General features: G+C 34.8%; 1 protein-coding gene across 3 annotated transcripts in view; it reads right to left on the bottom strand.

Annotated features, from left to right (window-relative positions):
* SLX4 (SLX4 structure-specific endonuclease subunit) overlaps window positions 1-13,029 on the bottom strand; it is a 49,302-nt gene that overhangs the window by 17,340 nt on the left and 18,933 nt on the right. For all 3 annotated transcript variants that reach the window (XM_051967733.1, XM_051967735.1, XM_051967734.1), the window contains exons 8-12: window positions 11,299-11,560; window positions 10,341-10,429; window positions 9,088-9,234; window positions 4,832-5,001; window positions 985-3,419 (exon numbers count right to left, since the gene is read on the bottom strand). In XM_051967733.1, coding sequence (XP_051823693.1) covers window positions 985-3,419; window positions 4,832-5,001; window positions 9,088-9,234; window positions 10,341-10,429; window positions 11,299-11,560 — 3,103 coding nt within the window. The remainder of the gene's footprint in view (window positions 1-984; window positions 3,420-4,831; window positions 5,002-9,087; window positions 9,235-10,340; window positions 10,430-11,298; window positions 11,561-13,029) is intronic.

Genomic DNA, 13,029 nt, shown 5'->3' with positions numbered 1-13,029 from the left:
AAAAAAAAAGGTACATTTCTTCGGGGCAAAGATTGTGTTATTTTTTAATTTATATTTCAGTTTCTAGAACAATGCTTTGCACATGAAAAGTCTTATTAATATTTACTGAATTGAAATGGGTGCTCAAATTTCTGTCATCTATCTCTAGACCCCCCACCCAAACTTGATTCCTCCTGAGGCTTCAGGTCAAGAATCTATTTACTTCAGTGAAAATATTTAATATTAGACTTTCTCAAATAGAACCTTCCATTCTTCCTAGTGTATCAGGGAAATTTTTTTTCCCCATTACTCACTAATAGCAGTCAACTAGGCTTGAAATCTTGACTTAGCTTTCATTCCTCACCCTCATTTATCACATATCTATTCACTAAGTCCAACCAATTCTTCTTTTTCACCATCTTGTGTCCAGCTTTTTTTCATATTGACAGTAGCCCAGCTTGCACTATTGCAAAAATCTTTCCTTATCAGTCTTCCTTTTCCCCTGACAATCCATTTTATACATGGTGGCAGGACAGCTGTAATAATGTCACTTCTCTGCTTAAAGACTGGCTCTCTACTGACTTTTGAATAAAGAGCAAATTCTTTATCAAGGCAGCAATTAGACTAGAATTCCTAACAATTCCTCCACAGCTTCTATTTTGTCTTTGTTCACTTAGGATTGTTTTTATCCATTTCCCGCTGGGACATTAGGCTTCATCTAATTTTATAGCTTGAATAATGCCACAGGTAGCCAGATAAAGATTAAAAATGCATATTAAGTATCTATTTACTTGACAGAAATTAATGAGAACAAATGATCTACAAAGTAGGAGATATGCAATGGCAACTCTAACCTATTCTCTTTGCAAGACTGTGTGAGGTCCAAAGATCAGCTTAAAGGCAAGTGAGTTGTAAAGCATTACTGGAGTTCAATATTCATTCCAGTAATTAAATTAAAAATATAATTCTTGATTACTCATATAAATATAATACTTAGTTACTTACTTGGAGTCTTTAACATTTCTAATTCTTGACTTGATTCCTCATTTGACAATCTTTTAGCCAAAGGAAGAATTTCTGTAGATTTTTGTTCTCCATCCCAATCATCCCACAGAGCTGAATTCAAATAGCTTACATTACTATTTCCAGGTGAACCTGCACAGGAGGATCTCTTTTCATTATAATGTAAAGATCTTCTTTTGTCCATAGGACTTCCACAAACAGAAGTGCTGCTCAGGGTTCCAGGGGAGTTTCTCTCCCTGTTTAGAGTTTCACACACTTTATTGTTGGGACTACTAGTACTTGGGTGGCCAGTCCTCTCTAAGTTCAAATTATCAATTGGAATTGGTGAGAGAGGTTCAATATTCCAGCAGTCATCATCAACTGGAATTGGGGGGTCACTGTTTAGTAGTAAGCTGCTACTTAGAGGACAAGGATCAAGATCTTGCTCTTCTTCACTATCCACAACTTCTACCACTTCACTACACACATTTTGGATCATTACAGGTTTGTCATCAGCAGAAGAAAGCCTTGACTGGGATGATGGGCTTTCCAGAGACTGTTTAACTAAATCAGCATGCTCAGGTGAAATCTGAATTGGTTCTACTGTAGAAAGGTTCTTATTAACATTTGAATATTGAATTGTAGGGCTTCTATAAGAATATCTCTCATTGACTGAGGTTTCTGAGAGTGATTTGGTTTCTGAAGTAATGGATATCAGATGAGATGATGTCATAGGTCCATTTATAGAGTCTTTGTCTGTTATTTCATTAACATCTTTATCTTCTATTAGGACTTTAGTCTTGCCCTGTAAAACTTTATCCTGAAAATTAGAAACACACGGCCTAGAGATGATGCTTGTGATTCGCATGTGGGATGAGCAGTCATGGCTTCTGTTAGTGAGAGGAGTGGCTGGAACCAACCATGAAGTGTCTGTGGTACTGCTTTCCTCATGTCTGCTGACTGGCCTAAAATCCAACTCATCATCCAAACAGCTCTTCTCCTTACTGTGTGACTGCATCTCACTGAGAACATCTGTATGTATCCCAACTTCTGTGGCTATTGAGCCTTGAGAATACCTTGGAGGATCACTATCAATATCAATTATTAGAAAAGGTTTAGATGCTTTGAGACTATGCTTCACTTCCTTGCCTTTGCCTACAAAGGTTCTGGGTGTTTTTCTTTCTCTACAGGGACTATCAGAAACTGGTTTCATTTTGGTCTGTTCTAGCTCCATTTCTTCATCTGAATCCAACAAAAGGATAACATCATCATCTTTATTCACTTGTGATGGGGAGTTCTGAGATCTGATATTCGACTGAGACAGCCTTTCGTAAGATTTTGGTTGAGTTAGATCAATGGATGGAGGCGTAGCTGGAGAAATCAGGACTGCTGTATTTTTATGGCTTGCAATATAACCACATTCACTGCTGTCCTTGCAATCTGGGTCTTCATATAAAGTGAGGATATCATTGTTTTCCTTTTGTTTTTCCATTAAAATTGGAGAAGAGACTATCTTGGAAAATTTCCTTTTTAATTGAGGAGACAATGGGGATGAATCATGTCTACACTGAGAAAAAAATTGTGAACTGGAAGGACTCTGACAGTGGTTATGTGATGGAAGAAAGTCTAGCTGCAATGGAGGTGTCTGGCAAAGAATGGGAGAACCAGAAACTTCTTTCACTGGAAAAGTCCCTTTTAGTTTCTTTGGATTGCAGTGTTTTTGGGAGGGTTCATGATACTCTCTTTCAGTCACTGAAAAAAGTTCATCACAACTCTTATCAAGATCAAAATCATGGGTTGAATCTAGAGATGTGAGTTTTTCTTTTAGGTTATCTCCTCTGTCTTCTACCAAAATATGAGAAGTACTAGAATGAGTAGCAGTTTTAGTTGGCTTTGGTGAACAATCTTTTTTAGGAGACTTTATACCACTCTCATCATCTGGAATCTTTTTCTGGCATGCCACAGGAGTGAAATGCTTAATATTTAAATTGTTGTTTACACTTGGCTCTTGATCATTAACTTGTTCAGAAGAGTCTATTTTATAAGTATCATCCATCTGTTTTTTAAATGTGACACTTGCTGGTAGACATTCAAATACTGGAATTTCCTTCCTTGGATGGCTAGCTACCGAATCTTCGTTTGTCTGACATTTCCTTTGGAGCATTTTTTGCTGAGTAGCAGCAAACGCATAAATTTCATCCATTTCCTCTTCATTTACTTTCTCTCTGTCATCTTCTTCCTGGTCTTCCAATTTAGGCAAAAGCTCTGATTCTTTATCTTCATCTACCCACATTGACCTCAATAGTTCTTGGAAATTTTCTGCTCTACTTTCACAATCTTCTTCTTCTTTCCGCACTAAAAACATACCATCTTCTGAATTAGTATCAGTAGCCTCTAGGCTACTTTCACATAGATCAACAAGTTCCTTTACTCCAAACCTACAGAAAGGAAATGAAAAGGCATCAGTTTTCCTTTCGCAGAAGCCATGTTTCTCTCATTCAAGGATGAGGACACAGCTAGAAATGGAATTCCTATATGAAGAAGGCTGAAGAGAGAATAATCAGGGAATTGTTGAAAATACCATATTTTTGTCCTTTCTCCCATCCTTCTATGACAAAGACACTCTTCTTCAAGATCAATCTTGCTGAAGTTTGCCTGGTCAATAGGAGATTTTAATAAGAGGCTTGTAACTAGTTATTCAAAGTGTCTCAAGGCTATGTGATTTAAATAATACAAATTAATATTTAAAATAAAGCATTCAAAAATATGAAGATTCAATTGCCCCTAAATTTCTTAAGATAATATCCTTTACAGGATACATGTAATGCAAACTTTTATCTATAGCTTACCCTGAACAGGCAGGTGAAAGTCACTCAGCCCTACCAGATAACTATTGTGTAGCCTTAAACTTCAGCCTGAGATTCCTAAGAAAATATGTTATTAAGGGCAGCTAAGTGGTGCAGTGTATCCACTGAGCCCCAGCCCTGAAGTCAGGAGGACCCGAGTCCAAATCTGTTCTCAGACATTTAACATTTCCTGGATGTGTGACCCTGGGCAAGTCACTTAACCCCAATTGCCTCGGGGGTGGGGGTGGGGAGTTACTATAAATAACTAACAAATTCTACCTGAATTGTTTGACTCCTGCAAGGTCATCATTGGTGATAAACTTCTGCCTACTAATGATAACTGATATTAATAAGGAAAAGGAAAAAGATAAGGGAGGGGAAAGGAATAAGCATTTATATAATGTCTGTGCTAAGCACTTTTTATAAATATTGTCTTACCTAAAAGGGGCAGAAAGGGATAGAACAATAGCCCTGGAGTCAGCTAATTTCAAATCTGGCCTCAAACACTTACTAGCTGTATGACTAGCAAGTCACTTAACCCTATTTGCCTCAGTTTCCTCATCTATAAAATGAGCTGGAGAAGGAAATGACAAACCACTCTGATATCTTTGCCATGAAAACCCCAAAAAGGGGGTCACAAAGAATTGGACATAACTGAACTGAATGACACTGAATGACAACAAATCTGACTTGACCCTAACAACAATCCTACAAAGTAGATATTATTATTCTCATTTTACAGATGAGGATCACACAGCTAGTGTCTTTGGCTAGATCTGAACTCATATCCTGCTAACTCCAGGCTCAGCCCTCTGAAAAGCACTTTGCCCACTTTTCTCGTGATTTTCTCAAGAATGCTGTCATGTAGGCTTTATGGATATCGTAGTTAGGGCTAAAAAAGGTGAGCAACTTGCCCACAGTCACAGAGTTTCAAAGTGGCATCTCCTATCTCTGAATCCAGGGCTCTCTCTACAACATAAATAAGCTAAAAGCAACATAGCAACCTGAGGGCTAGTGACTGCAAGTCCGCAAGCAGATGGGCAGGAATGTCAGGATCAGCTGTGTACAGGTACTGTAGAAACATGTGAGCTGTTTCAGTGCTCACATCATTCAAAAGGACCCTTCGTGTCCTCAAATTCTCATCTTCCACTACAAAGAAACCTTCATTGTGTACCTAAAAAGAAAGAGAACCATTTTTTAAAAGTTTTGTATCAATAAAGACTTAAGTATATAAGGAAACGGACTAGATATTGGCCTCATGCATACTAGAGCTAGTATACCCCAAATATAAAGGAAAGCGATAAACAGGTAATTTATTTTTCTGATAAGATCTCTAGAATAGTAGGCTCTTCCTTGTCTTATTTATTAAGCTAATAATCCAATATTTTTGGATTATTCAATTCACAAACTCTGCAATTTGCTGTGATGAAGGAAAAATTAGTTCCTAGGATTTTGCATCATGTGCAAAGGATAAAATTCCTTATCACTTCAATGTCAGAAGAGAAGAATTCCTAAAGTAAAGTTAGTATCTCAACCTACTTTTCTTTTCACAAATACATGCTCAAATTATATTATGGGAAAAATAAACAATTCTGGTGGAAAAAAAAATAAACAAGATCTTAAATCTAATGATTCCCTGCTCTCTTATCAAACTATTCCTCTTTGTTCCATTCTTTTTTTACCAAAGAATAAGCATTACAGCATTTCAGAAAAAAAAAAAAGAATAGAAGACTATTGATATTGATACTTAAAAGATGAAGAAAGAAAAGAGTACAAATGAATCATTTAAAAAAACAAGAGATCAAAAGGAAGTTTGGAAGAAGACGAGGGAAACTAGAGCACTGTTAGAATACATAAAATCTGAAATATTATTTCGCCACCTTGAAAAAAATAACCAAGCTATACATAGAGAAAATTCAGTTTCACATGCTCTTGTAGCAGTTTTCAAAAGAAATCAAAGCTTTCAATAGTTATATGAAAAAATGCTCTACATAACTATGGATTAGAGAAAAGCAAAATAAAACAATTCTGAGGTACTGCTTCACACCCAAAAGTGTGGCTAACATAACAGAAAAATAATATAATAACTCCTAGAAGGTATACTGAAGTTATGAAATAACCCAACCATTCTATAGAAAAATTTGAAACTACCCCCAAAGCGCTAAAAAACTGTACATATTCTTTGACCCAGAAATACCACTACTTGGTCTGTATCTCAAAGAGAAGAAAGAAAAAGGGAAAAACCTATATATACAATGTTTAAACCAACTCTTTTCATGATGGCAAATAATTGGAAATTGAGGAGAATCAATTAGAAAACAGCTGAACATACTGGAGTATATGATTGTGATAAAAAAAACTCATGCTATATGATGGTTTTAAGAAAACCTGGGAAAACCTATATGAACTGATACAAAATGAAGTGAGCAGAACCAAGAGAACAATGTATACAGTAACAATATTTTCATGATAATTAACTTTAAGATCAAGACAATGATCTCAGACAATTCCAAAGAACTCATGATGAAAAACGCTACCTATATTCAGAGAGAACTGATGAACTTTGAAGACAGATTGATGCATATTTTTTTTACTTTATTTTTCTTGCCTTTTTTTCCTATAACTTAAGTAATATGAAAACATATTTTGCATGATTTCACATGTACAAATATATTGCTTGCTTTCTCAATAGGAGGAAGAGAGGCTTTGGGAAGAGAATTGGAAATTCTAAATTTTTCTTAAATCTTAAAATATAATATTTTTAAAAAAGAAAGAGTATTTTGGTAGTTGCGTATGTATATTGCCTCCCTTATTAAATTATGAATACCTTAAAAAATGCTTGATTTTTGCTGACTTTGTATAAAGTTTGTATGTATAAAACATTTTTATAAATACCTCATAAAAATTCAATCTTTTATTAATCTGTTCCTCTCTCTCTATTCCCTATTGAGTGGGGACAAGGCACTTTAAAATGCATAGATATGCATATTTTTTGGGGGAAATTTCCTTATTGGGAACTACATAGTTATATGTACAGGGGTGTGTGTGTGTGTGTGTGTGTGTGTGTGTGTGTGTGTGTGTGTATAAAATTAAGAAAGCAATAATTTTTTTCTTTTTTGTGCAATGCTTTCTTAAATTTGTTTTTCTCATTGCTATACCTACTAGCACTTCTAGTACTATGTTAAACAGCAGAAGTAATCATCAGTATCATTTTTTTACTTCTGATTTTATTGGAAAGTTAAGTATTCATCTATTCCTCTAAATTATCAATTATTTTAGCAAATAGCTAGGCAAAATTGTTTCTAATAATTTCCTTTATATTATTGTAAATTCTCCTTTTTCATTTCTGATGTAAACAATATGGTTTTCCTCTCTATTTTAAAAAGTCAGACTTCCTCTTTATTTTTTGCCTTCTCTCCCTTCCCCCCAAAAAACCCCAGCTCCTACTTTTAAAATTTATTAATCTTTTATTTTCTTGCACTTTTTATTTTCTTTACTCCCACCTCCCACTTTAAAAATAAGGTAGTAAAGGATTTATCTCTTCATACTACTCCCAACATTCAAATTTATTTTATGACTATTCCCTTTCCTATCCTTCCCTGTCTCCTTAGACATATCTGATAATTCTTAGATTATCTCTCTTTGATTTATTTATAGGTCAGGATTTTTTTTTTTTGAGAGAGAGATCAATTCTTACATTTTCTTCTCCCCCTACCCTGATTTTTTCACTTTTGTTTCAATATTTCCTGTTGCCTTATTGAGTTGATGTGTTCTGTGTCACCCATCCTAATTTTATGAGTATTCAGTTCTTGAATGAGATTTTCTACCATCTGTTCTATGGTGTTAGTTTTATTATTTTTTTTCCTCCCTAGCTATTCTTCTTAGTATCTTTTGCTTTTATTTCTTCTAGATATTCCTACAGGTTCTTTAGCCAGCACATTTTTTTCTTCAAGACTTTACCTGGGGGTGAGAGGGAGGGAGGCAGCTAGATGGTGCAGTGATAGACCACCAGCCTTGAAGTCAGGAGGACCTGAGTTCAAATATGATCTCAAACACTTAGCACTTCCTGGGCAAGTCACTTAACCCCAATTGCCTCAGCAAAAAAAAAAAAAAAAGAAAAGAAAAGAAAAAAAAAAAAAAGACTTTACTTTTGAGGGTTTATCCCTCAATTGTCTTTTAAACCAAGTTACTTCCTTATGATATTTAGCATTTTTCCAGGTTTGCTCAATTCATCTGTCTTATTATCTAAGGTGGAGGCCTGCACTTGTGTCGATCTCCTCAATTGAATGGCATGAGCAGAGCTTTCTGGTCCTGTTTATGGAAGCCTGCAGCAGGCCCATCCTTCAAACAACTCTGGAGTTGTTGTTGCTGGGCTCTGCCCAAGGAAATCTTCTTGGCACTGGACACCAGGACTTCCCCTTGCTTTAGGCTCTGCTTGACATTCTCTCCCTGAGTTCAGGCTCAAAGGTTATTCCTTTATTATACTCCTTCTACAAGATTCAGGCACTCCTCAAGCTGTATACTATCTGGGATCATTCCCCCCAAGTTGGGCTTGGATCATCAATGATTCAGTGGGGACTGCCTGGTACTCCCTGGATCTGCTCTCTGCTATAGGCTTCAGGAGTAGTTCACGATGGGCTGGGGTCACTACCAGACTCAGATTGCTAGTGTCAAGTGGCTTAGAAAGAATCTCCTGGGGCTCTATTTTCCACCAGGGTCCTGATTTCCATCTTTTTATCCCAGGATCTCCAAAGAACTTTCCCTGTGTTTTCCTAGGCAAGGTCTACAGTTGATTCTTCATATTTCTTTGTAATTTTTAGAGTGATGCATTTCTAATTCCCACTGGAATATTTGCAGAAGACCTCAGTTCTTACATGTATTAGCAAGTCTTCATCTTCCCACAATTCTCATTCAAATTTGCTGATATTTATTAAGTTCATAATAAAAAAAGGAAATTTTTTTTAAAAGGAAAGAACAAAATGGAAAGAACATGAAATTAAAGAGAAAAATGTTTGGGACTAGTAAGGGAGAGAGGTAGTATGATGGGAAAAGGAGAAAAAGTTAAGGGAAAAAGGAGAAAAAAAGGTAGAAAATAAAAGAAACAAAAAAAAGAGGAAGAGAGAACACTAGTCAAGAAGAGGAGGAAAAGGTTGATAAAAGGTAGAAAAAAAGGAGAAAAAAGATGAAGAGTAGAATGTACCAAAAAATGTGGGTACATTAAAATAAAAACAAACAGCCTTTCATCTCTAACCATACTTACAATCTGAATGAGTTGTGGACATCGTGCATAAAGCACAAACATGTGAGCATACAGCACATCTCCAGAGTCCATCTGAAACTGCACATCACTGAGGTGGGGGTTGTTGACCATTGCACCAAAATCAGCAGATAGCAAACTAAGTGACAACTGAAAAAATAAAGAGGATAAAAACACCCATTTTCTACTACAATTTACTCAACAAAATTATATCCATTATGATAAATGGAAATGTCAAATCTAATTAATTTGTGTTATTTATGATAAACACTGCAGAGAATAGATATGCTAGCTCTTTCAGTTAAGAAAAACTGGAAATTGTTCACAGACAAATTGGTCAGTGGTGACCAAAATGGAAAGAAAAATAAACAGCAATGAAAACCCTACCTTAGCTCGTCAAGCCAGTGTCATAAAGTCATTCCCATAAAAATCCACAGAGCAAATACATGAAGAAACAGATTATGTAGATGAGTAAATAAATATAACAAAAATTAAACAAGTACAAATGTTTTCAGCCATATGTTGGAAGACAGGACAAAAACAATTCTTTTTGGCCTTCTTTTAACTTAGGGCAAAAGCTATCATAGTTATAACTTTAGATGAAAAATAGTGAACTTTTATAGTGGGGATTCTTAATCTGGGGGATCTACAATTTTTTTTAAAAATGTTGATAACTGAATTATATTTGGTTTCCTTTGTAAAATCTTATAAATTCTATTTTATGCATTTAAAAAACATCATTCTGAAATGGCATCCATAACACAACAGCTTAAGAACATCTGTTCTTTAAATAGCATCAAGAGAATAAATGTAAACTAATTTAGTAAGCTCGTTTTACCATACACATGAAGCAACTGTAGCTAACAGTAACCAGGATAAACCAAGGAAAATGTTAAACTAAAAACAACCATACATTGTATTAATGTAGCAGTTTAAGATTTTAAAAAAATATTTGACAAATTCTCTCATTTGATCATCAAAGTAATTCTATAAGGAAGGTACTATTATTAACCCCATTTTATATACTAGAGAGCTGAGATTGGGAGTAATTAAGTGACTTTTGCCTAGGGTCTTACAAGTACTAAGCATCTAAGGCACTTACTAAAAAGGTACTGTATGTAAGAGATTTACAGTTTCATTTACATCACTCTTTTTTTGGTCTTCTTTATATATCATTTGGTCATTTTCTAGTTCATAATTTTACAAATTAAGAACAGCAAAAAAGAAGTATAACACTTTGAAAAATAAATCCTTACTGCAGAATTGCTGCTTCTCTGGTATTTCTTCTCTTTGGATGACAAGACAAATCCAGTCAATGGAAGATCACAGGACTCCAGATCTTTCCCTTATGGAAGTGCAGATGAAAAGAAAAATCACATTCTAAGCAAGAAAAAATAGCAAAATCAAATACTAACACACACAGAAACCATCCTAAGCTGAAATAAGACTGGGAAAGCCTTGGGTGCTTATAAAGATCAGACTACTTATTCACTTGATTTTTAAAATCACAAAAATGAAAAAAATTATGTTATATGGGATGGCTTTCTGGGAGAGAGAAATAGAAAAGATAGAGGGGGAAATTTAGGTGACACAAAAATAAACCTATCAACAAAAATTCATTTTTAAAAAACTGCTTTACATAAAGTGTCATTTGACCATTATAACTACTTTATGAAGTTTTCAATGTACACATGATTTCTCCCATCTTAATGAAGGAGAAACTAAGACACTTAGAGGTTTTATGGTTTGCCCAAAAGAGGTTAGCCAACAGCAGAGCTGAAATTTGATTCTAAAATCAGTGCTCTCTTTGCTATATCACATTTCCTCATGGATGAGATTTTCTTACTACGAAAAAAAAAAAAAATGAACATCTCATAAGCCATTTTTGACAACCTGCCCTCCAACAAGCAAGTATACTTTTAGAAAAATCACTAAAACCATTCTAAATTATTATTTAACCTTGGAAAATGTTTTATTTTGTTTTGTCCTCCAGGTTGTAAGCATAGCCACAATTGTTCATTTCATATTTAACTGTGAGGTTAAAACTCAAGCAACTACAAAAACTAAATTCCTCTTGTATGTAAGTATAACACACCTAAAATTTTAAAGTAGTTTAGAACTCAATAAATGAAATCATCTCCATAGGCCAAAGTCAAATGAATAATACATTTCTCTGGAAGGCTGTGGAAAATGAATTAACTCCAAGTATCTTACCTGATAGACTTCTGGAATGAGTTTCAGCACTGTTGCTCCACTGGGTGAGAGTTAGCCCTTCTCCTGCCAGATCTAAAAGGACCTGCAGAGTCTGATGGTCTTTTTGGCTACAGGAAAGTGACTGCCTCCTGGAATTAAGCTCTTCTGGAGTTTTTAAGTTAAAACCTTCAGAAGTAGAATCACTGAAAGCAGGCAGCTCTTGCACATCTGGTTTGGATTGGCTAAATGCCATTAATGGAAGCATAGGCCCCTTTTCTGAATTCTAAAATAAACCAAAACCCAATCCAATTACATTATTATATCCACTGATGTTGGATGAGCAGCTATATGGAACAGGATGTAAAAGATAGGTACCATAAGTATCATCCTTATTCTATAGCTAAGAAAACTGAGTTGTAGGGAGGTAATTTACAAAAGGAAGACTTTATAGGTATTAGGTATCAAGGGAAGATCTGAACTTAGTTTCTTTTGAATCTACCATCTCTAACACCAACTATCTAAACATCAGCTTTTATTTATACAGAACTTTAAAATTTACCAAATTTATCCTGTGAGCTATGTGATACAAGCATTCTTATTTTATGCATGAGGAAGCTGAAGCTCAAGAGAGGTTAAATGACTTTTCCCCAATTATACAATTAGTGAATAGGGCCAAGACTAAAGTCTTTAGATTCCAACTTCAGGAAGCTTTTTACTATACTCTAACTTCTTTTAAGAAGCTAATAAGTGAGAAGAGAAGATGATTAATGCTTTATTCCTTAGATTTTATTTTTCTTTTTTGGTTTCTCACCTTCCTTTCCTTCTGTGATTAGATTTTAATCACAAAGCTTTTTATTCTTAGTATAACAGGGGCCTAGGGTTAAGTAAGCCACAATAATGATATGTCCTAATGTCCTTAGATAGGGATTTAGTTATAGGGAAAACACCTGAAAAGAACAAAACAAATTTAAATGACCCCTGGGTCATAGGGCTCCGGATTTTGAAAGGACTTTCAGGGAACTCCTGTTCATCTTTCTTATTCCATAAAGGATTATTTCTAATGATTATCAAACTTATATCCAAGAACATTCCTGAAAGGAAGATATAGTTAGGCCACATATTTGCAGTGATATTGATTTAGAAAATCCAAGGCATACCTACTTGGAAGAAATCAAGATTGAGGAAGGAGGGAAATGAAATCTCATATACTTACTTCTTTTGGTACTACAAAGTAATTCTAACTGTCATTTCAAAATAAGGTCATTAATATATCATAAACCCTACTCACTTCAGAACCCTTTTAAAATGTTAACCTGTTGATTATCTGTGAGATAAACAGGTCAGCAATCATCTAAGTAAATCTTTTGAGTCTCAGTGTCTTAACTCTCAAGTATCAATCTATTTACTATCCTATTTATGTTTGTTCTTGAAAATTTTTGTATCTTTTTTTACTGGTATCATATACCAATTAATGTTAGGTCATTATATACATATGTTAACTGGAATTATACATATAGTCATTTTATCTGTAATTGGGACAGGAACAAGAGTCAAACTCATCTTATAAGTCCTTATTCTATAAAATAAGCACTTTATAAATAAAAAAATCTGATTACTAAAATAAAGTGTTTGATTCCAACTTCCAGTCAGTGGCAGAGCCAGAAGCAATGTCCTGATCCCCTGTAGAACTCTGCACCTGTTAATTCTATCCAAACATCTCAAGAAGGTGTGGTCATGGGGAAAAAAATCTCA

Source organism: Antechinus flavipes, chromosome 1 (assembly GCF_016432865.1).
Source record: "Antechinus flavipes isolate AdamAnt ecotype Samford, QLD, Australia chromosome 1, AdamAnt_v2, whole genome shotgun sequence".
Lineage (NCBI taxonomy): Eukaryota > Metazoa > Chordata > Mammalia > Dasyuromorphia > Dasyuridae > Antechinus > Antechinus flavipes.
This window is presented reverse-complemented; position numbering and strand designations above follow the sequence as displayed.